Source organism: Daucus carota, chromosome 5 (assembly GCF_001625215.2).
Source record: "Daucus carota subsp. sativus chromosome 5, DH1 v3.0, whole genome shotgun sequence".
Classification (NCBI taxonomy): domain Eukaryota; kingdom Viridiplantae; phylum Streptophyta; class Magnoliopsida; order Apiales; family Apiaceae; genus Daucus; species Daucus carota.
The window spans coordinates 37,840,168-37,861,680 of record NC_030385.2 but is presented as its reverse complement, the minus strand read 5'-3'; the positions used below and the strand labels follow the sequence as shown (position 1 = coordinate 37,861,680).

At 35.3% G+C, this 21,513-nt stretch overlaps 2 protein-coding genes across 6 annotated transcripts; one reads left to right on the top strand and one right to left on the bottom strand.

The window, feature by feature from the left end:
• Window positions 1–2,043: 2,043 nt before the first annotated feature.
• On the top strand, window positions 2,044–2,397 carry LOC108221719 (uncharacterized). Its single transcript, XM_017395578.2, has one exon. It carries the CDS (start codon window positions 2,044–2,046, stop codon window positions 2,395–2,397), a length of 354 nt encoding a protein of 117 aa, XP_017251067.2.
• A 13,226-nt stretch (window positions 2,398–15,623) lies between these two features.
• Window positions 15,624–21,208, bottom strand: LOC108219748 (protein NRT1/ PTR FAMILY 5.5). Of its 5 annotated transcripts, none has more exons than XR_010292215.1 (8): window positions 20,907–21,208; window positions 20,586–20,800; window positions 19,803–20,290; window positions 18,692–19,691; window positions 18,399–18,490; window positions 17,681–17,727; window positions 16,257–16,321; window positions 15,624–15,926 (listed from the first exon to the last, which is right to left on the bottom strand). XR_010292215.1 is itself a non-coding variant. In XM_017393254.2 (4 exons), the coding sequence occupies exons 1-4, from the start codon at window positions 20,929–20,931 to the stop codon at window positions 18,713–18,715; spliced, it is 1,707 nt and encodes a 568-aa protein (XP_017248743.1). In that variant the 5' UTR covers window positions 20,932–21,208; the 3' UTR covers window positions 18,603–18,712. The 5 variants fall into 5 exon arrangements, 1 of the variants encoding a protein (XP_017248743.1); XR_001806613.2 differs by having other exon boundaries at window positions 18,705–19,691; XR_010292216.1 differs by lacking the exon at window positions 17,681–17,727.
• Between the last annotated feature and the right edge of the window lie 305 nt (window positions 21,209–21,513).

Genomic DNA, 21,513 nt, shown 5'->3' with positions numbered 1-21,513 from the left:
CTCGATATGGATTTCTTTTAATCGGATTAAATTGTATCATTAACAACTTACAAGCAGTACAAGTTTGAGCTAGGCTCAGCTTGTTAGTGTTCGATACTAGTTCGACCCCGATCACATATTTTGTTCAATAAGAAAGCTCCGCTACTCGGTTCATTAACCCGTGAGCGTCCCTGGTAGAAAATATACTAGAAGAATTTAATTATGGAGAAACGTGTAGAAGTAAATAACTAGTGATCACCCCATACTGCTGAGGTTACCAGTGTAGAATGCCTCATATGTGTAGAGAATTCTGATGAATAAGAAACAATGATCACATGATTCTAAGAATATTATTTTTCAGAGGTCGAGGCATATGAGATGGACTCAAACTTAACGAACAGGGGTGGAAGATCCAAGCGAAGGTCATCTCCTAAACCTGATCGAGCCTGTGTAACAAGACATGATTGTAAGATAGGACAACAGTTCTGCAATTTTAAGAGCACTGAATACCTGCAACTGCTATAGAGCAATTGCTTTAAACTTAAGCAACCAAATGGCGAACAAGCGAAACCTGGGTAGTGATCATACTATAACATAACACTGGGGGACGAGGCGTTTATGATGTGTCAGGCTTAAAACTCAAAAATTGCAGAGATTGTAGAGGCTCCTTTCCCTTGAAGCTAAACTGCAATTTTTCGGAACATAGGAAATTTCGCAGCATGAATATAATTTAAATTACTAAGATGGTTCGTGGTACGTGAATATGACTCGTAGTATCGTATAACATAATATCTGACTTGATAATTCATGGTCCTTATGTGGTTCGTGGTACAATTTGGTTGAATCATCCGCATTTCTTACAAACATTATATTCCGAGCAATCCAACAACATTAAAAACAAAAAGAATTGCGGTAGAACACCCCTAATTATCAACAATGAAAGCAACAATAGTAAAGACGTAAAGCTACAGAAAACCAAAAGAAAGAGGGACCGTATGTTCTTTATGGTCAAAATAATTTCCCATATTCTGAGAAAACAGAGGAGTATCAAGAGACAGAAACTTCTTTGTCAAAGTATCAAAGACGGGTAAATAAAGGCAACGACTGACTGTTGGTTCCCTTTGTATTCACCCCACATCTCTATTCCTACTCAATTTCTTTCTCACACTATCAAACAAATTACACGAGAAAGTAACAAACATCTTCACAAAGCCAACTCTGATTCTTCAGCTGAATCATGGTGGCAAACAAAAGTTACAAACGGGTAGGCCAAGCAATATTATGTCACATTCCTCGACCTCAGACGAGAACACTTCTTTACTTCTCTCGTGTTTTCACGCTAAAACTGATCTTTATAAAACGTGACCGTTTATGCCGGAATATTATGCAACAGAACTGACAATAGGACCAATCTCTCCTTAAAATACACGCTTACCTGCAGTTGTTCTTCCTTTCTTTTCATCTCATTTAAACAAACTGCATGTTTTTTGCAAACTACTTAATTCCTTTCTTTTTCAAAGGCTCCACCACTAATTCTCCCTTTTGACCAAACCCCCTTCATTACTTCATATTCCACCATCATTTTATTAAGAAGTTTCAATATTAAGGTGCTAATTCACTATCATGGACATCTTATGTTTGTTTAATTATAACATGCATGACAACTAAACATGATTATATTACTCCCTCCTTTATTAAAGAAAATTTCCCACTAAAACACTCTATGTTTTTAAACTCTGTAACCATGATTTCATAGCGTTTTTCGTCGTAATTGTATAAACACGCACTTTTAAACTTATCCTAACTATTATGGTTTGACGAGGGTAAGATGTGCACAGATTCATTTATATATATACTAGTTGATTTTACTGAACGAACCTAAACTATCTTCTTTATCTTTTCCCTCTCCCAGTTTCTCTTTCATAACATGATTCCTCAATAAATACTTCAGACTACTTGATAAACCAACTCTGCCTTCTTCCATTTCTTCATATTTCTCTCCCTTGTTTTCGAATACTAGTGATCAACAAAATGAGCAGAAGAGTGAGCTTTAGCTGTGACTCCATGGCAGAAGATCCCATGATGTTCAACAAATATGCGCAAAATCACTACAACAAGAAAAGGGTTGCTATTGGTGTCTGGAACATTGAAATTCAGTCACCCGAAAAAACCTCCTCCAAAAGATTTTCTGCAGAAAAATTCCTGAAACGGGTTGGGGCAAAGGTGGCAAGAGCCTTAAGTTTTGTGTCTTTGAAAAGATCATCGCGTAGTAAAGTATCTTCGTCGAGCCTGGTGAGGTCGAGATCATATGCAGAGAGTGCATTAGCTCTCGATTCTCAGAGAGCCGAAGCTGTTGAAGATTGCATTGAGTTCTTGAATTCCTCTTCTTGTTTGCAGAAATCCAATTCTGTTTCTTGAGTTTGTTTGTTTTTTGGTAGCTCTTTTTATTTTTGTTCTTTTAGTGGAGGATTTTGATGAAGAAAGTGTAATTAATCTAGTCTAATCTATATTCGTTTTAGTAGATGAAATTTTTAGTTAAGATAGTTGATTAACGTAGTAGTTTAACTCGAAAGCTATGGTGTTCAAGTAGTTGATCATGTAGCTTTTTTGTTTGCTTGCAGAGTATATTCGTTGGTTGCCCTTGCCGATATGAATGGAATTTATTTTTTTGTCAAGTTATCGGCTCTGTCACAGCTTTACGACCCAATTTGTCGATTTTATCATATAATATTATTATATTAATACTTTATATAATGTACACGAAAACGTCGAAAAGTGCACAAAAATTACAAGAAATATTTCGGATCAGAGACGGATTTTAAATTAAGTACATCAAAATTAGTAACGGACGAATACAAATTTCATTTTCAAATAAATGAAATACGAAACGAAAATACACGACTGCCGGCTCTACTTAGAATTACATGTTAGTACAGTAAAAACTCTGTAAATTAATAATGTCGGGACCGGAGAAATTTATTAATTTAGAGAGTTATTAATTTATCGATAAATTAATAATTATTAATTTAAAGAGTTTTTAACCGATTATACTGTACATACCAAACAAAAAGACAAATCAATCTATATCTCTTAGAATTATATTGCAGTGAACCTTGAGAATCAATGTAAATTAGTAACTACTGTGTTCATGTATATTGAAAATCAATAATGACAATGTAAATTAGTTACTATTGTGTTCATATATATTGGAAATCAATACTGACTTTGAAGTACTGTACAGTAAATGTAATATATTTCAATAGAGTGTAATATATTTTTTTCAATTTTCATGAATTATTAATTTATGATTTTTTAGGGACCGAAAATTATAAAGGGATCTCCCGAAAAGTTATTATCTTATTATTTTATCGAGTTTTTCAATTTTTTACCTTGGCCCAAGTCGGGACTGGACAGATTTATTATTTTAGAGAGTTTATTAATTTACCGAGTATTAATTTAAAGAGTTTCTACTGTATTATCTTGGGTGTACTTACAGAAGAATTAACAATTTTTGTGTTGATTTCAACACACACAAAATTAGTACCCTATCAAACTTTAAGGCTGTTCTGTTTTTCTACTGTCATTTCAAGGTTTCAGATTCAGTTTCCAAAGCTGCATCAATTTTTCAAAACAGAAATAGCACCAGTACTATGTGAAGAGCATCTTTCACATGAACCATCAAATGCTCTATGGACCAGAATCAATCAAAGATGCTTACGAAAAAATCTGCAAAACTGCAAATGTTGGACTAGTAGCTGCAATTCGGAAAGATATAGCTTGTTTTGCTTTAATAAATTTCTCAACTTTATTTTAGTTCACAGCTCGTAAGAGAGAAGGAAGGGATCAGGGATGGTCACAACAGCAGTTGCTCACATAACTGAGAATAAAACTCTCTGAGAAGAATCTAAAAGGTTCACTGCTGATTTAATAGAGACTCCCCTGAATCATTGATATACTAGATAACTGTGGTGCAAGTAATGACAGTTCTGTGCCAGATTAAAAACATTAAAAACAATTATTATTATTGTAGGAATAAAAAAAGATATTATTTTAGTTTTTATTATTAGTTTGGAGGAAAGGAGATAGATAGGACTTACGTTAGTTAGGTTTTCCTTTTTATCTTCTTCCTTCCGTAGACACTCCAGCTTTTTGGTTTTTAGCTTGGATATTAAGTTCTTGATTAATACAAGTTTAAGGTATTTTTATATATTCTGTAACACCCCACTTTTACAATAGAGCTAAACAATTTAACAATTCTAAATTTATTCGGAAATAATAAAATCAATGGTCATAATAGATAATAAATTCTGAAACTTCATAATGATAAATCTAACAAAGTCTTAAATCAACATGAATATAAGTTCTAAAGTCTTATTAGTCCCTAACAAAGAAAACAACTAGAGTGGGTGTCACTCATCACTCTCCCCGCTACCCCTGATTACCTGCGGAAAGGAAACAAACGAGAGTGAGCCAATGCCCAGTACGAATATAAAAATAATGTAGGTGCAAGGAGTATCAATAATCTCGAAACAATAATCACCATAAGTTGGTACAAATAAGTACCCCAAGTCACAATAATCGAGATAAACGATGAACTATAAATAAGACTCAATGATGAATAAATGACATAATACGGGTCTCTTATACAAAACTGTACTTGCTCAACTCCAATCACCGAGCAAATACAGAACAATGATTTCTTCTTCGGTTATCCACAAGAAGAAATAAAGAATGTATGAAACATTCCACAAAACAATAACGATCATGATCTTCTCACGTCTCATACCCCAGAAACGTGCTCGTATGCTTAAATCACCGATACGAGTTGGTGTCTAGTTCACCTTTACTACGAACTCCATGTGAACATTGTCCGTGATTTACCCACACGGATAAGTTTAAGAGCCCAAACAATTACAAAAGTTGCCGACTCAATGAACAAAATATATACAGTGGTACAATCATAAAACGAAAGGAAACAATAGGAGTCAAGGCAACAATAATTCAAATATATGAAGGCCAAGTGAAAAGAGTGATGTGCAATAACAAAAGAGATTTTAAGAATGTCAAAATAATAAATATAATAAATATTTATTATTTAAGTAAAAGAGAGAAAAGAATAGAATCCGTACCTGATATGAATACTAAACTATCTCTGAAGTATCCACAACCAGATTTGCCTCCTACTTATTAAAATCTAAAAAAAATCAGATTTATTAACATTAACCAGTGAAGAGAACTCAACCTATTTTATACTAATAATATAATAATAACTCTAACAAGACTATATGTATCAATTCGGCACATACCGGATATCATTATCACAACCTTAAAATATATACGCTACTGAAAGTTAAATAGCTAGCTCAACGTGCGACTATCACGCTGCTACACAACACAGTGGTTTGCTCTTAATAGTAATCAAAGACATATATTCAAGATAAATAACTAGTAACTTGATAACCGAGGAAATCATGTAAATATATGCCTTAGTAATAAAGCAGACTTATATATTAAATAAATATTATTAACTAATATGCTACACATATCAATAAAATTATTTAGCAAAAATTCACTACAAATTTAAAAGGCATGAGATCTGATATATAAATAAATATTATACATCTCACATTTGATTCAATGATAATAATAATAATAATAACAACAAATTAATTACTATTATTTCCAAAATTATAAAAACACACTGAGATTTTATATAAAATAAGTAACACGTATATATAATAATCACACACTCATAAAATCAGACCAAAGCAAAATTCATTACTTTAAATAGCATTTTAAATAAATTAAATAAACAATAAATCAAGTAGTTAGACCGAACGTTTTAGTAGCACTTGAAGAAAATAGGCTACTGACTTGCTAAAATACATGGTATAATTAACTGGTAAAACTTATAGTCTATAATATGCGAATATAATCACCACATTATAATATATTTCAGAAATAAAATAAATATAAACTATTCAAGTTCTTTGCGAAACCCGGAAAATAAATTTAACTATAATGACAATGATAATTTAATGAATTTAAAATAATACCGTGCCACAATAATGTACATAAAGTAAAGCAGTCATTAAAATTAATTTAATTCGATAACAGAAGGTATATAATATGTTGCTACAAAATAAATTTGTAATTACACTAACTTTTAAAATATGCACGTATATATATAAGATTAAAAATACAAGCGAGCACATAAGTTATTATCCACACATGTACATACTGTGGTCAATTCTGGAAAAATATAGATTCTCATGAGTCGTAAAATAAATCAGAAGTTTAACAAATATCATGCTTGCATATCACAGAATCATTATATTAAATAAAATAAAATCATGTTATATCAAATTAAGGCTACACGATAGTTTGCTTACCTCAGCCAAGACTCAAGAGTCTAAAAAAGTATGGCCGCACGAATTACTATAAACCTGAGATTTAAAAATAATAAATAAATAAAATTAGTATAACATATAATATTTACACCACAAATATAAATTGATAAACAACATAAACCAAACCTCCCGAAGGATATATACTCTATTTAAGACGTCTTAATATGATGGCCTGAATTTCTTCAAAACAGAGCATTTAGTACTTCCTGAGCGCCTTATATGCAAAACCCACGTGACAACTACACCCTAAATAACTCAAACCTTGTTTTTTTTTTTTTTTTTACTGCTCCAAACTCATGGCTCTCCCTCTGCTGTTTTCCTTTCTTCTGCGTATCAGTACACTATATAATTTTTATCGCTGGCTAATGGGTCACACACCAGCTCTCTCACTTAATATTATTTATAAAGCTGTGACGATAGGTATAGTTAGAAGAGATAACTCTATTTCAAAAATATCATCACTTATCCTCTATGTAGTTACAAGTAGTGGTTACACCTCACCTATAATATAGGGTCAAGTGTGTTTATCCGATTAAGAAAGTAATATATCTTCCAAATATTAAACAATTAAAATGATTAAAATAAAATTAATGAATTTAATAAAATAATCAGTGGGGCTATTATATTATTCCCTCCTTAAAAGAATTTCGTCCTCGAAATTAAAGGCACGAACCTGGTTCGAAAAGATATGGATACTTTGCGCGAACAGACTCCTCGGTTTCCCACGTAGCTTCTCGAACTTCGTGGTTCTTCCAAAGAACCTTAACAAAAGGAATCGTGTTTTTACGCAAGACTCTCTCCTCTCTCGCCAATATAGCTTCGGCCTCTTCTTCACAAGACAAGTCCTCTCGAAACGCGTCCAAAGGATACTGAACAATATGATGTGGATGATAAACATACTTCCTCAAAACTGATGCGTGGAATACATTATGAATCCGTGATAACTGTGGTGGCAATGCAACTCTATACGCCACTGTTCCGATTCTCTCAAGAATCTCGAAAGGTCCAATATACCTCGGACTCAATTTACCCTTTTGACCGAACCGCTGAATGCCCTTCGAAGGAGATACTTTTAGAAAAACCTTGTCACCAACTTTAAACTCATACTCACGTCGACCTTTATCTGCATAACTCTTTTGTCTTGACCGAGCCTGTCGGAGCCTTTCTCGAGCAACTGCCACCTTTTCAGTGGTAACTTGAACTAGATCGGGACCCTCCAAAAGTTTCTCACCCACTTCATTCCAACAAGTTGGTGTCCTACACTTGCGCCCATAAAGTGCCTCAAAAGGAGCCATACCAATACTCGCCTGCCAACTGTTGTTGTAAGCAAATTCCACCAACGGCAGGTACTCATCCCAATTTCCTGACCAATCCAATGCACATGCTCGTAACATATCCTCCAAAGTCTGAATCGTCCGCTCTGACTGTCCATCTGTCTGCGGATGAAAAGCTGTACTGTAGTTTAGTTTGGTACCCCATGCTTTCTGAAATCCTTGCCAAAATTTTGAAGTAAATCTAGGGTCTCTATCGGAAACAATCGAAACTGGAATGCCATGAAGTCTCAAAATCTCATTCCTATATGCCAATGCCAAACCCTCCAAGCTCGTGCTCCCACGAATAGCCAAAAAGTGTGCAGATTTAGTAAGCCTGTCCACAATCACCCATATTGCATCATTCTTCCTCAAAGTCCTCGGCAATCCAATCACAAAATCCATACATATGTGCTCCCACTTCCAAGTAGGCATTTCCAAAGGCTGTAACAATCCACTGGGTCTCTGATGCTCTATCTTCACCTGCTGACAAGTCAAACACTTTGAAACAAACTCGGCTATATCCCGTTTCATACCAATCCACCAAAAATGTTCCTTTAAGTCATGATACATCTTTGTTCCCCCTGGATGAATTGAAAATGGTGACCGATGAGCTTCCTCCATCACTTCCTCCCTAAGTTCCTTGTTATCGGGCACACATAATCGGTTACCCACCCAAACAATACCCTGATCATCAATGCGAAGTTCGGGTTGCTTTCCAGCTTCCATGCTCTGTATAAGGTACCACAACTCTCCATCACCATCCTGAGCTGCCTTAATCCTCGAGATAAGACTAGGCTCCACGTGCATACTTGCCACCATACCAACAACATCATGATGATAGAACTCCAAGCCAAACTTGTCAATCTCGCGTTGAAGAGGTCTCTGTTGTGTCATCAATGCTGCCAAATTCCCAAAGTTCTTCCGACTCAAGGCATCTGCTACCTTATTAGCTTTTCCCGGATGATATTGAATACTCACATCATAATCCTTCAATAGCTCAATCCATCGCCTCTGCCTCATGTTAAGCTCCCTCTGGGTAAAAATATACTTCAGACTTTTGTGATCAGTAAATATCTCACATTTATCGCCATACAAATAGTGTCGCCAAATCTTTAGTGCAAAAATCACGGCCGCAAGCTCCAAATCGTGTGTCGGGTAGTTCACTTCATACGGTTTTAGTTGCCTTGAAGCGTAGGCGATCACCTTCCCATGCTGCATCAGTACACATCCAAGTCCCTTCTTTGAAGCATCACTATAGATAACATAACCGCCCATTCCAGACGGTAGAGTCAAAACTGGAGATGTCACAAGTCTCTTCTTCAATTCCTGAAAACTAGCCTCACATTCATCAGTCCATATGAATTTGTTGCTTTTCCGAGTCAACTGCGTCAATGGCATAGCAATGGTCGAGAAACCCTCAACAAATCGTCGATAATAGCCAGCAAGTCCTAGAAAACTCCTCACCTCCGTCACAGTGCTAGGTTTCGGCCAATTGGTAATAGCCTCAACCTTTCCAGGGTCCACCTTGATTCCATCTGCTGATACGATATGTCCCAAAAAGGCAACCTGATCGAGCCAAAATTCACACTTCTTATACTTTGCATACAATTTGTGCTCCCGTAAAGTTTCCAATACCACTCTAAGATGCTCCTCATGTTCTTCTTTAGACTTTGAGTACACCAAGATGTCATCAATAAACACGATCACAAATTTGTCGAGAAAATCTTTGAATACCCTGTTCATCAAGTCCATAAAGACTGCTGGTGCGTTGGTCAACCCGAAAGACATTACCAAGAACTCGTAGTGCCCATACCGAGTCCTAAATGCTGTCTTAGGGATATCGCTTGCCTTCACTCTCAACTGATGATAGCCTGAACGAAGATCAATCTTTGAGAAATATTTTGCCCCCTGAAGCTGGTCAAATAAATCGTCAATCCTGGGTAGTGGGTACCTATTCTTCACAGTAATTCGATTCAACTCCCGATAGTCGATACAAAGCCTCATCGAACCATCCTTCTTCTTAACAAATAATACTGGTGCTCCCCATGGTGAAACACTAGGTCTGATGAAGCCTTTATCAAGTAATTCTTGCAGCTGTTCCTTCAATTCTTGCAGTTCAAGCGGAGCCATTCTATACGGAGCCTTAGAAATTGGTTGCGCATCGGGTAACAAATCAATAGAAAATTCCACCTCTCTATGTGGTGGTAATCCATCCAAATCTTCTGGAAATACATCAGGAAACTCACGAGCCACACTCACGTCATCAAGTTCAGTCTGCTCCATAGAAGAATCAACAATATGAGCCAAGTATCCCTCACAAACATGTGCAATCATCTTCTGTGCCTTAATGGCTGAAATAAATTTTCCCAGAGAATTAAGCTTTGAACCTTGGAACTCGAACTCGGGTGAAATTGGGTCGCCAAAAATTATCTTCTTCTGCTGACAGTCGATAGTAGCCTTGTGTTGTTCCAACCAATCCATCCCCAAAATAACATCAAAGTCTCGCATCGGAATAGGTAAAAGATCAACAGATAATTCTCTATCTTCAAATCTAACCACACACTCAAGATATTGAACATTCACAGACATATTTAACCCCATAGGGTTAGCAATAGAAAATTCAGACAACAATGTAGTAGGTTCAATGCATAGGTGTTTGACGTAAGATGTAGAAACAAATGAATGTGTGGCACCAGTGTCAAATAAGACTGTAGCATTACTATTACCAATAGGAAGTGTTCCTGTGATGGTACCTGAAGAGTTAGCCGCATCCTTTGCAGTGAGAGAAAACACGCGTCCAGAACTTTTCTGCTCATTCTTCCCATTATTGTTATTTTGGTCCCCAGATTTCTTCAACGGTGCCTTGCAGTCTTTGATAGTATGACCTTGACGGCCACAATTGAAACATGCCCTAGAAATCCAGTGACAAACACCACTGTGCATTTTCCCACAGTGTGCACAAGCAGACCTTCCTCCATTCTGACCAGTTTGACCGCCTGACTGACTCCCAGATTGACTGCCTGACCTATTTTGCTGATTCCCCTGATTCCCATTTTTCTGCTGAAAGCTGCGGGTGTTGTACCTCTGATTGTTCTGTCTGAATCCGCCTGAAGATCCACCATTATTTTGGAGTTTGGGTGGATCATCATCTCTCTTCCTCTTCTGACCCTGCATGTCCTTTTGTTTACGAAAATCAGCCTGATGAAGCTCCTGGTCCCTGGCACTATCAACTAAGCTGTCCATAGTGGTGTAGCGGTTGGCAATAATATGATTCCGGATTGAAGTCTTTAGAGCCCACTTGAACTTCATAATTTTATCAGCGTCGTTCCCAGCAATAGACCGAGCATAATTAGCCAACCTCTGAAATCGAATCTGGAAATCTGCCACAGACTCATCCTCCTTCTGAGCAATATTCTGGTACTCACGAGCATACTCCTCCCGAACACTAGCAGGAAAATATCTCTGATCAAAATGTGCCTTGAACACATTCCAGGTGAGAGTGTCCTCATACCCAGCTGCATGAGAAGCCACCACTGACTTCCACCAAGTACTAGCATCCCCCTCAAGACGGTAGATACCAAAACGAGCTTTCTCCTCCTCAGAACAATTTAGGACCCGAAATATTTTCTCCATGTGATCAATCCAAGCCTCAGCATCCATTGGGTGTTTAGCTTCCTTAAAAACATTGGGCCGCTGCTTCATAAAACGGTCAAACATAGTCTGGCCTTCCTGATTGGGCACATTACCAGGACGATTCTGCCTTTGCTGATTAGCTACCTCCCTAACCATGTCCAAGAAAGTTTCCCTGTCCATCACAATCTGTTGTCCTCCTGCATTATTTCTCGAGGTATCTCTTCTAGGCGGCATCCTGCAACATTTATTATGTGAACACATATATAGTGAATATTATCGAGTAAATATCGCAGTTATATCAAAATCTTACTTCTACCCATACGAAGTCAACCCAAAACTCACAGGTCAAATGCCCTAAGGCTAGTCTACAGAATCATAACCTCGCTCTGATACCAAAATGTAACACCCCACTTTTACAATAGAGCTAAACAATTTAACAATTCTAAATTTATTCGGAAATAATAAAATCAATGGTCATAATAGATAATAAATTCTGAAACTTCATAATGATAAATCTAACAAAGTCTTAAATCAACATGAATATAAGTTCTAAAGTCTTATTAGTCCCTAACAAAGAAAACAACTAGAGTGGGTGTCACTCATCACTCTCCCCGCTACCCCTGATTACCTGCGGAAAGGAAACAAACGAGAGTGAGCCAATGCCCAGTACGAATATAAAAATAATGTAGGTGCAAGGAGTATCAATAATCTCGAAACAATAATCACCATAAGTTGGTACAAATAAGTACCCCAAGTCACAATAATCGAGATAAACGATGAACTATAAATAAGACTCAATGATGAATAAATGACATAATACGGGTCTCTTATACAAAACTGTACTTGCTCAACTCCAATCACCGAGCAAATACAGAACAATGATTTCTTCTTCGGTTATCCACAAGAAGAAATAAAGAATGTATGAAACATTCCACAAAACAATAACGATCATGATCTTCTCACGTCTCATACCCCAGAAACGTGCTCGTATGCTTAAATCACCGATACGAGTTGGTGTCTAGTTCACCTTTACTACGAACTCCATGTGAACATTGTCCGTGATTTACCCACACGGATAAGTTTAAGAGCCCAAACAATTACAAAAGTTGCCGACTCAATGAACAAAATATATACAGTGGTACAATCATAAAACGAAAGGAAACAATAGGAGTCAAGGCAACAATAATTCAAATATATGAAGGCCAAGTGAAAAGAGTGATGTGCAATAACAAAAGAGATTTTAAGAATGTCAAAATAATAAATATAATAAATATTTATTATTTAAGTAAAAGAGAGAAAAGAATAGAATCCGTACCTGATATGAATACTAAACTATCTCTGAAGTATCCACAACCAGATTTGCCTCCTACTTATTAAAATCTAAAAAAAATCAGATTTATTAACATTAACCAGTGAAGAGAACTCAACCTATTTTATACTAATAATATAATAATAACTCTAACAAGACTATATGTATCAATTCGGCACATACCGGATATCATTATCACAACCTTAAAATATATACGCTACTGAAAGTTAAATAGCTAGCTCAACGTGCGACTATCACGCTGCTACACAACACAGTGGTTTGCTCTTAATAGTAATCAAAGACATATATTCAAGATAAATAACTAGTAACTTGATAACCGAGGAAATCATGTAAATATATGCCTTAGTAATAAAGCAGACTTATATATTAAATAAATATTATTAACTAATATGCTACACATATCAATAAAATTATTTAGCAAAAATTCACTACAAATTTAAAAGGCATGAGATCTGATATATAAATAAATATTATACATCTCACATTTGATTCAATGATAATAATAATAATAATAACAACAAATTAATTACTATTATTTCCAAAATTATAAAAACACACTGAGATTTTATATAAAATAAGTAACACGTATATATAATAATCACACACTCATAAAATCAGACCAAAGCAAAATTCATTACTTTAAATAGCATTTTAAATAAATTAAATAAACAATAAATCAAGTAGTTAGACCGAACGTTTTAGTAGCACTTGAAGAAAATAGGCTACTGACTTGCTAAAATACATGGTATAATTAACTGGTAAAACTTATAGTCTATAATATGCGAATATAATCACCACATTATAATATATTTCAGAAATAAAATAAATATAAACTATTCAAGTTCTTTGCGAAACCCGGAAAATAAATTTAACTATAATGACAATGATAATTTAATGAATTTAAAATAATACCGTGCCACAATAATGTACATAAAGTAAAGCAGTCATTAAAATTAATTTAATTCGATAACAGAAGGTATATAATATGTTGCTACAAAATAAATTTGTAATTACACTAACTTTTAAAATATGCACGTATATATATAAGATTAAAAATACAAGCGAGCACATAAGTTATTATCCACACATGTACATACTGTGGTCAATTCTGGAAAAATATAGATTCTCATGAGTCGTAAAATAAATCAGAAGTTTAACAAATATCATGCTTGCATATCACAGAATCATTATATTAAATAAAATAAAATCATGTTATATCAAATTAAGGCTACACGATAGTTTGCTTACCTCAGCCAAGACTCAAGAGTCTAAAAAAGTATGGCCGCACGAATTACTATAAACCTGAGATTTAAAAATAATAAATAAATAAAATTAGTATAACATATAATATTTACACCACAAATATAAATTGATAAACAACATAAACCAAACCTCCCGAAGGATATATACTCTATTTAAGACGTCTTAATATGATGGCCTGAATTTCTTCAAAACAGAGCATTTAGTACTTCCTGAGCGCCTTATATGCAAAACCCACGTGACAACTACACCCTAAATAACTCAAACCTTGTTTTTTTTTTTTTTTTTACTGCTCCAAACTCATGGCTCTCCCTCTGCTGTTTTCCTTTCTTCTGCGTATCAGTACACTATATAATTTTTATCGCTGGCTAATGGGTCACACACCAGCTCTCTCACTTAATATTATTTATAAAGCTGTGACGATAGGTATAGTTAGAAGAGATAACTCTATTTCAAAAATATCATCACTTATCCTCTATGTAGTTACAAGTAGTGGTTACACCTCACCTATAATATAGGGTCAAGTGTGTTTATCCGATTAAGAAAGTAATATATCTTCCAAATATTAAACAATTAAAATGATTAAAATAAAATTAATGAATTTAATAAAATAATCAGTGGGGCTATTATATATTCTCTCTACATGTCTTTGATGATTGTTTATGCTTCTTCTATTCTTAGCATGAGTGAGTAATTCTTTTCTAGGGCGTAAGGAGAATCCATGTTTACACCACAGTATTGGCATGATGTTATTGTTCACAGTAGTTTGTAGGGGTGATCATCAAACTGCACAAACCGCAAAAACCGCCCGCACCGCACCAAACCGCACCGCGATAAGTGGTTTTTTATTTTTGTGATGCGGTTGCGGTTTCAAATTTTGTCAAACCGCAAGTCGCGGTGCAGGTTGCGGTTATAATTTTACAAATTGCGGTTAAAACCGCACCGCACCGCATTTAATATATTATATAAAAAATATATATTAATTAATTATATATAATATATATTATATGCATCAATCTGCTACTTTATTATATCAAAGCCCATCAAATCTGAAGCTCGAATTTGTGAACATGTTGCTTGTGTTATTTGCTTTTTCCCTGAACCAGACTTCCCCTTCCAAACAATTGACAATTTTCCGGTCCAGTGAATTACAAATCCCTTTAAGTTTCACCAAAGTGGAAGACTGGAAGCCTTGTGATAACAGTAAAATGGTTTGTGGCAAAGTTTCATATTATATTTTCATTTTTATCATATTATATTTTCTCCGAAAAATAATTGATTATGGACAAATTTTATAATTCAATTTTATCAAATTATTTAAATATATATAAACCGCATAAACCGCACCGCAACCGCACCACTTTTTCGTGGTGCGACTAATCCTTCGTGGTGCGGTTGCGGTTTGAGAATTTGGCCAAACCGCATATGCGGTTTGGTTTGCGGTTTTAGCCAAAAACCGCACCGCCCGCACCGTGATCATCCCTAGTAGTTTGATTGATTACAAGTAATTCTAGTCGATATGTTTTAATGTTTAATTTCTTTAATTGGCCAATATCATTGATTAAGTGTATGCGTAAGGGTAATAAATCGAGAGATAAAATACCCATTAGAGGCACACATACGATTAGCCGAATGAATGTGAATGCGAGAGCATCATTGGAATTCTGAGAAAGTTAATACTCGAGAGAGATTAACACATGTTCTAAAAACTTGATCAGTTTAATTACTAAAAAGTTGTTAATTGTGTCATCATGTTTCGAGAGTGTTAGTACTCGAGAGAGACTGACATACTCTAGCTACTTAAAATCTTAGAGGAAAAACTCTAAGATATATCCTGAAAAAAAAACTCTGTTGAAGGAAAACCTGAAAGATATATTTTAGCATTTATCTATAGAGAAGTAATTAGCACAGATGATGACCAGCTTCCAGCAATAGATGGCACATTTCTTGCAAGTTGTGCATCCTCAGCTTTCCCGTGTTCCTTGTTGAGCATCTGAGAAGCTAGTATGAGAAATATAGTCAAATCACCAGGGTAAAAAATATTTCTCTAGTAGAGACAGACATGTGCTCTTGTGTCCTAAATAGTAGGCTATAGAATCCATTTTAAGTATCTACTCCTTTCCATCCCTCTAAATTTAGAGTGCTGATCAGCTTTAGAATTTAGAGCACATCAAATGTGAGACGTGATGCTTAATTAGCATCACGCCCACATAAACCCCACCTAGGGGCTTCAGTTTATAGCACCAAAAATTGATCAACTTAAATAAAATTATATTTGAATAAAAAGAAAAGTTCTTGCAAAAATAAAATTGCAAATTACTCTGTGCATACTTGATTCCCAAAAACCTGACCAAAATTGGCGCTCCTGCCATCATCTCCAGTAATAGCATGCATACCTGCAAAGGCATTTCATAAATCAGGCATATTTAGATGTGGATGTATGAATGCAAACTTAATGAAAACATTGTGCGGGGGGGGGGGGGGGGGGGGGCATGACTAAAACAATGTCATACTCTCACTTACCAAAACTAGATGCATTTTTTTTTTATCTTTTTCCAACTTCCAAAGGTATGACAATTTAACAGGGACAGCGCAGTGTGGAATTGTTTTTCGATTCGTTCATCTAAATTTTTATGTATGCAATTATGCATCCCTAGGTATGGTTTCCGCATAAATACTAAAATAAAAGAACGGAGTATGAACCATGCCTGTATGTTTAACCTCGTCAACAGAAGATATAAGTTTAAGGATATTTATGTCATCAATGTTCAAGTCACAGTCATTACTTGGAGAGGATGAAAACAAAGATTCTGGAGGAGAGGATGGAGAACAAAAAGGGGTTTCAACTACTTGTCTTGAAATAGGGCCACCACCCCAATAGGTGACTAAACTAATGGGCAAGTCTTCTATTTCCATCTTTTAAGTAAAGTATAGCTTCTCTATATAGGGTTTTAATCTCAGATGTATGCAAAATATGATTTGAACTTTTACGAGTCCCTATCTCTTCTGGTTGCAGTCAAAAGAACATTTAAAAATCAAACATAGATTGCATATTACAAATCTATATCCACTATTCTAACGGATCAGAACTTTGTATATAGTTTTGGAGAATCATATAGGATTTTGATGATCCATAGATGCAAAATGCTCTTTATAAAACAGAAAGGGACTCAAGAGAACAGAGACAGGGACTCAGGAGAACAGAGACATATTTCAGAACAATGAAGTTTGAATGTAAGGCTTAACCATTGAAAATAATCCACAACCTATCCAATTCAAAGAGCAGAAAACGGAATTTGCAAGGACAAAAAATTACATAGAGCAATCAGCAACCAAATGGCATTTTTAAAGGGGCAGATGATAACATAGAACAATTAGCAAACAAAAATTACAGGACAACCAGCAAACCAAATAATAACAGCCACTCTCTACTTGATAGAGGAAACTTAAGAAATAAAAATAATCAACTCTTTCTGATAATTAAAGACCTTAAATGAACCAATACCTCAACCCCAAACTGTTTTTGCCTGGGGTGTAACCGACCCTAGCCAAACAAACACTGTCAGACTAGACGTCTAGTAGATTCTAGAGCTAGGCTCGACTGGAAAGTTCAAAACTCGGGGTCAATTTTAAAGTCCATAACTACTACAATTTCGACACAGGCTAGCTTGAAACACAAATTATGTGTACAAAAATAAAGAGAAAATTGAATAAAGAGAACAAGAGAGAATGAATAGAGAAGAGAGAGAAAGTACCGAAGCAGCAAACAGCTAGCTCTTAGTAACAAGTGGCAGAGAAAGTACTGAAACAGCAAACAGCTAGCTCTTAGTAACAAGTGGCTTACAAGGTGCCTAGAAGAACCCAGCTCTAGTACCCAAACTCTACCCTGGATTTCTTGCTTACAGGATATGTTTGGCATAACAATTTCTTGTTGCTTGAAATCACTCTTAAATTTATAAATTAGATAGTTTTTTATTTCTTTTAATAGTTTGATAGGTAATTTATCTTGATAATTGGAAAATATAACATAAATTATATGCGATAGATTGATTCTTTTTATCCAGCTGCATTACAAACATGAAGGGATATGAGCCAAATTCATGATGCTAAAATGCAAGATGTACTCTCACAATATCGAACAAGTATTAAAGATGTATAAGAGAGAGAAATAGAATAAATCATCCAGTAATCAAGTGACAGTAAGATGCAGTCTCAAAGTTAGTCATTCTTATTGAAATCGTATTCGAAAAATTATTAACAAAGTGAAAAAACCAAGAAAAACTAAACAAGCCCATCCAAATGGCATTCCACATGAAACAAATGTCAAATGCAAGGCTTACGAATATTTTAGCCAAACTTTTAATATGCAATGAAACAGATAAATTTCTTTTTGTGTACCTCAAAGTAACATTGTGTGCTTTGGATACTACCCGTGCAAAGATATATTATTGAACAAATCAAGGTTGGAGTTACCTAAATCAGGCTGAGAAATCCAGGCAAGCATTTAATCCTAAACTTTGTCTTGGAGCTTCCAACTTCCATATTGTGGAAAGCCGTGTGCATACCTTTACAACAGTCCATACCTAAGTTATTGTAGAAGGCATAGGAATCTAATATGACATCTCACTGTCTAATAAATATTCTTTACCAACTATAATATGGAATAACATAGAAACATTGAAAATGTTTATCCTTGTATAACTTAAGTAAACCATTTGGATATATAAATAAGATCAAGAAATAAAGAATTATGCTCTAAAATTTACATGTTTTGTTTACTTATTCTATTATCTCCGATTTGGGCTGAGAAGACTTGAATATGCAATTTGAAATCCTGCAAGGTCACTCATTTCACGGGCATGCAGTTTTAGGTTTGATGTTTCAACCATCGTTGAAGCTAAACTTTGTGTATTATTAATTGCTGGTGAAGCAGACACTTCCTCACTGTGTGCTACTTCCACGTCTTCCACTTTTGAGTCCCCATAAGTATAAAAGCATGCCAATACTGTGTAATAAACAAGATTAAAAGCACTTAGTCCTGCTAACGTCCAGTAATAGTAGTCCAAATGACTCTTGTTCAAGGTGTGTTGAAACCAACTTGTTTTTCCACCCATTTCACTCACTTTCCGCACAATGTACACTGATAAAACACTACTCATTATCCCCAGTCCTAGCATTCCATTACTGAAAGATCGTCGATATTTGTCCGTGATCCACCGTGGAGCCTGACCAGAAAAGAAACTGGCAATGCTGTGCTTATAAATTCCTTCGTGTGCACCAAGAAGGATATATTGTGGAAGCAGCCAGAACATTGTCATTGGAATTTTGTCATTTGGCTTTTCTAGTAAACCATGGTTCCAAATAATTTTTCGTCTTTGTCTCTCGACTATTGCAGCCGTGATACAGCTCAGTACTGAAAATATCATTGCCACAGCTATGCCGATTGGAGAAGCATATCTTCCAAAGGGATTTGCTATCTTTGTATATAATTTAGGAATTATGAACTTCGCCAAGATGAAAACTAGTAGCAAGGATGTAATCGGCGCGTTTACTTTTCCAACCTTACGGTCCATTTTGTTTGCTTGCTCAAGAAAGTAAGTGTTTCCAACCGAAAGCACTATACCACAAATAATGAATGTCATCCACACAGGGATCATGCGTATGACAGCCTTGGTTTCTTCAACTTCTGTTATACTGCAAAGTCTCCATTTGTTCTGTTTTTGTTCTTCAACTGTTGTCGGACCAATTGCAGCTTTGTCTAAGCACCTATATTAGTCTTCTCAAAACTGTTATATATATTCATTTAAAACAAATTTTAAATAAATAAAATCTTGCGCATTATGGAAAATTTAAGATTTGAAGAGGTAGAATCTAGACCTGAGGCCAGGAGTACGAGTCAATGAGCGAAGACCATGACCATGGTGTTCGTACAGCTGATCAGTATTAGTTGGCAGTGGTTTAAACATGTTGGTAGCAGAAGCAACAAAAACTCTGAACAGGATTGTTAATGAACTGCCTTTTGGACTCCCGGATTTGTACGAAAATGAACCACTCAAGAACAGAAGTGTTGCCCCCAGAGTACATATGGCTGGAACCCCAAACCGGATTGACCAAGGCTTTATATGTGGAAGTGCGATAGCCCCAGCTACTCCAACGATAACCACAATAATCATACCGGGTAGTTGATACAGAAATTTTCTACCTTTCTCAGTGTTTTGCTCATCCAAAAATGGTGCTAGAGACACCATGTGACCAGCTATTCCTACAACTATTAAAGGTAGAGCTGTGTACAACAGAATTTTTTGTGTGTCATGACTGCTATTAGAGAGGAAATCTGGTGTTGAGAGAAACAGTAACCCCAGACCCTGCATAAAAATCAATCTTTGTTATTGTCCGCATCCCATTTTTTTCTTGGCTAATTGACATTAATTTAAACTATGATTCTTATACTCAAAATGCCCCAATTTTATAAACCTGAAACGTTAAATACCATATAAATCACTTAATACCCAGAAACATTAAAAACCCCTACTTCTAAAATTGCTATAGAAACAAACAATCCCAATACAAGTGAGGCTCAAACTGACTGAGCCATAGCATAACTTAAACTGTAACATAAGATACTAGAGTTGTATAATCATATACATAAAATCTACTCACAATGGTGTAAGAAACACTTGAGAGCAAGAGCATCCAGTAATTCCCCATGAACGCATCGACGAAGAACGCAAAGACCACGGACAAAATTGCAGCCGTGCCTTCTGAGATGTTCACAATCCCAGCAGCATGAAAGGGACTCATCTTCCATTCATTAGTTAAGTAATTAACCATGACCCACATAGAAAACCAAGCTAACAAATCAGCCCATATCAAAACTGCCGGAAATAAAAACAAGAAAACAAGACAACAAGAAACAAGTTAATCATGTATGAATTTAGTGGCTAGATCATATAAAAAGCTCAATTCAGATAATTTACTTACCAGCAACTCTGACAATAGAGGCCATTTCAAGTGTTGACTTTGCTGCTGCTCCTACTTAGTGATCACCTTAATCAAGAAAAGTAAAGATTGTATCTTTGTTCAAGATTTTGATGGGTTTAGTTTATACTTTATATATGTGGGCTTATTGTCAATGAAGACATATATAGATGGTAGAAACTTGAAAAGAGAGTAGATTGTTGTGTTTGTTTTTAGAAATGTCTAACAGACATTCTAGGAAAGGGTTGTGAACTTTCTGTAGTTCACTGCAGCTTCCTGCCCGAAGTGAGCAAAGAAATTATTCCATCCATCCCAATTCAGATACAGAAACTTTTTATTCCAAATATGTTTAGGGTCTTTTTAAAAAAAAATAATCGAATATATGTTAATAATTATTTTTAGTTTGATAATAAATTTTTATTAATTCTAATTAACAATGATGTTTTGCATGGGTCGAGAGTAGCTCAATGTTAAAGCTATCCGTTTGTCTTCCCTAAGATCTTGACTCTGGGTTTCGATTTTCACCTATATCGAATTTATAGAACATAAAAAAAAACACATTTTCCGGTCTATATCTGTCAACAACATTTCAGATTGACCCTTATTATTT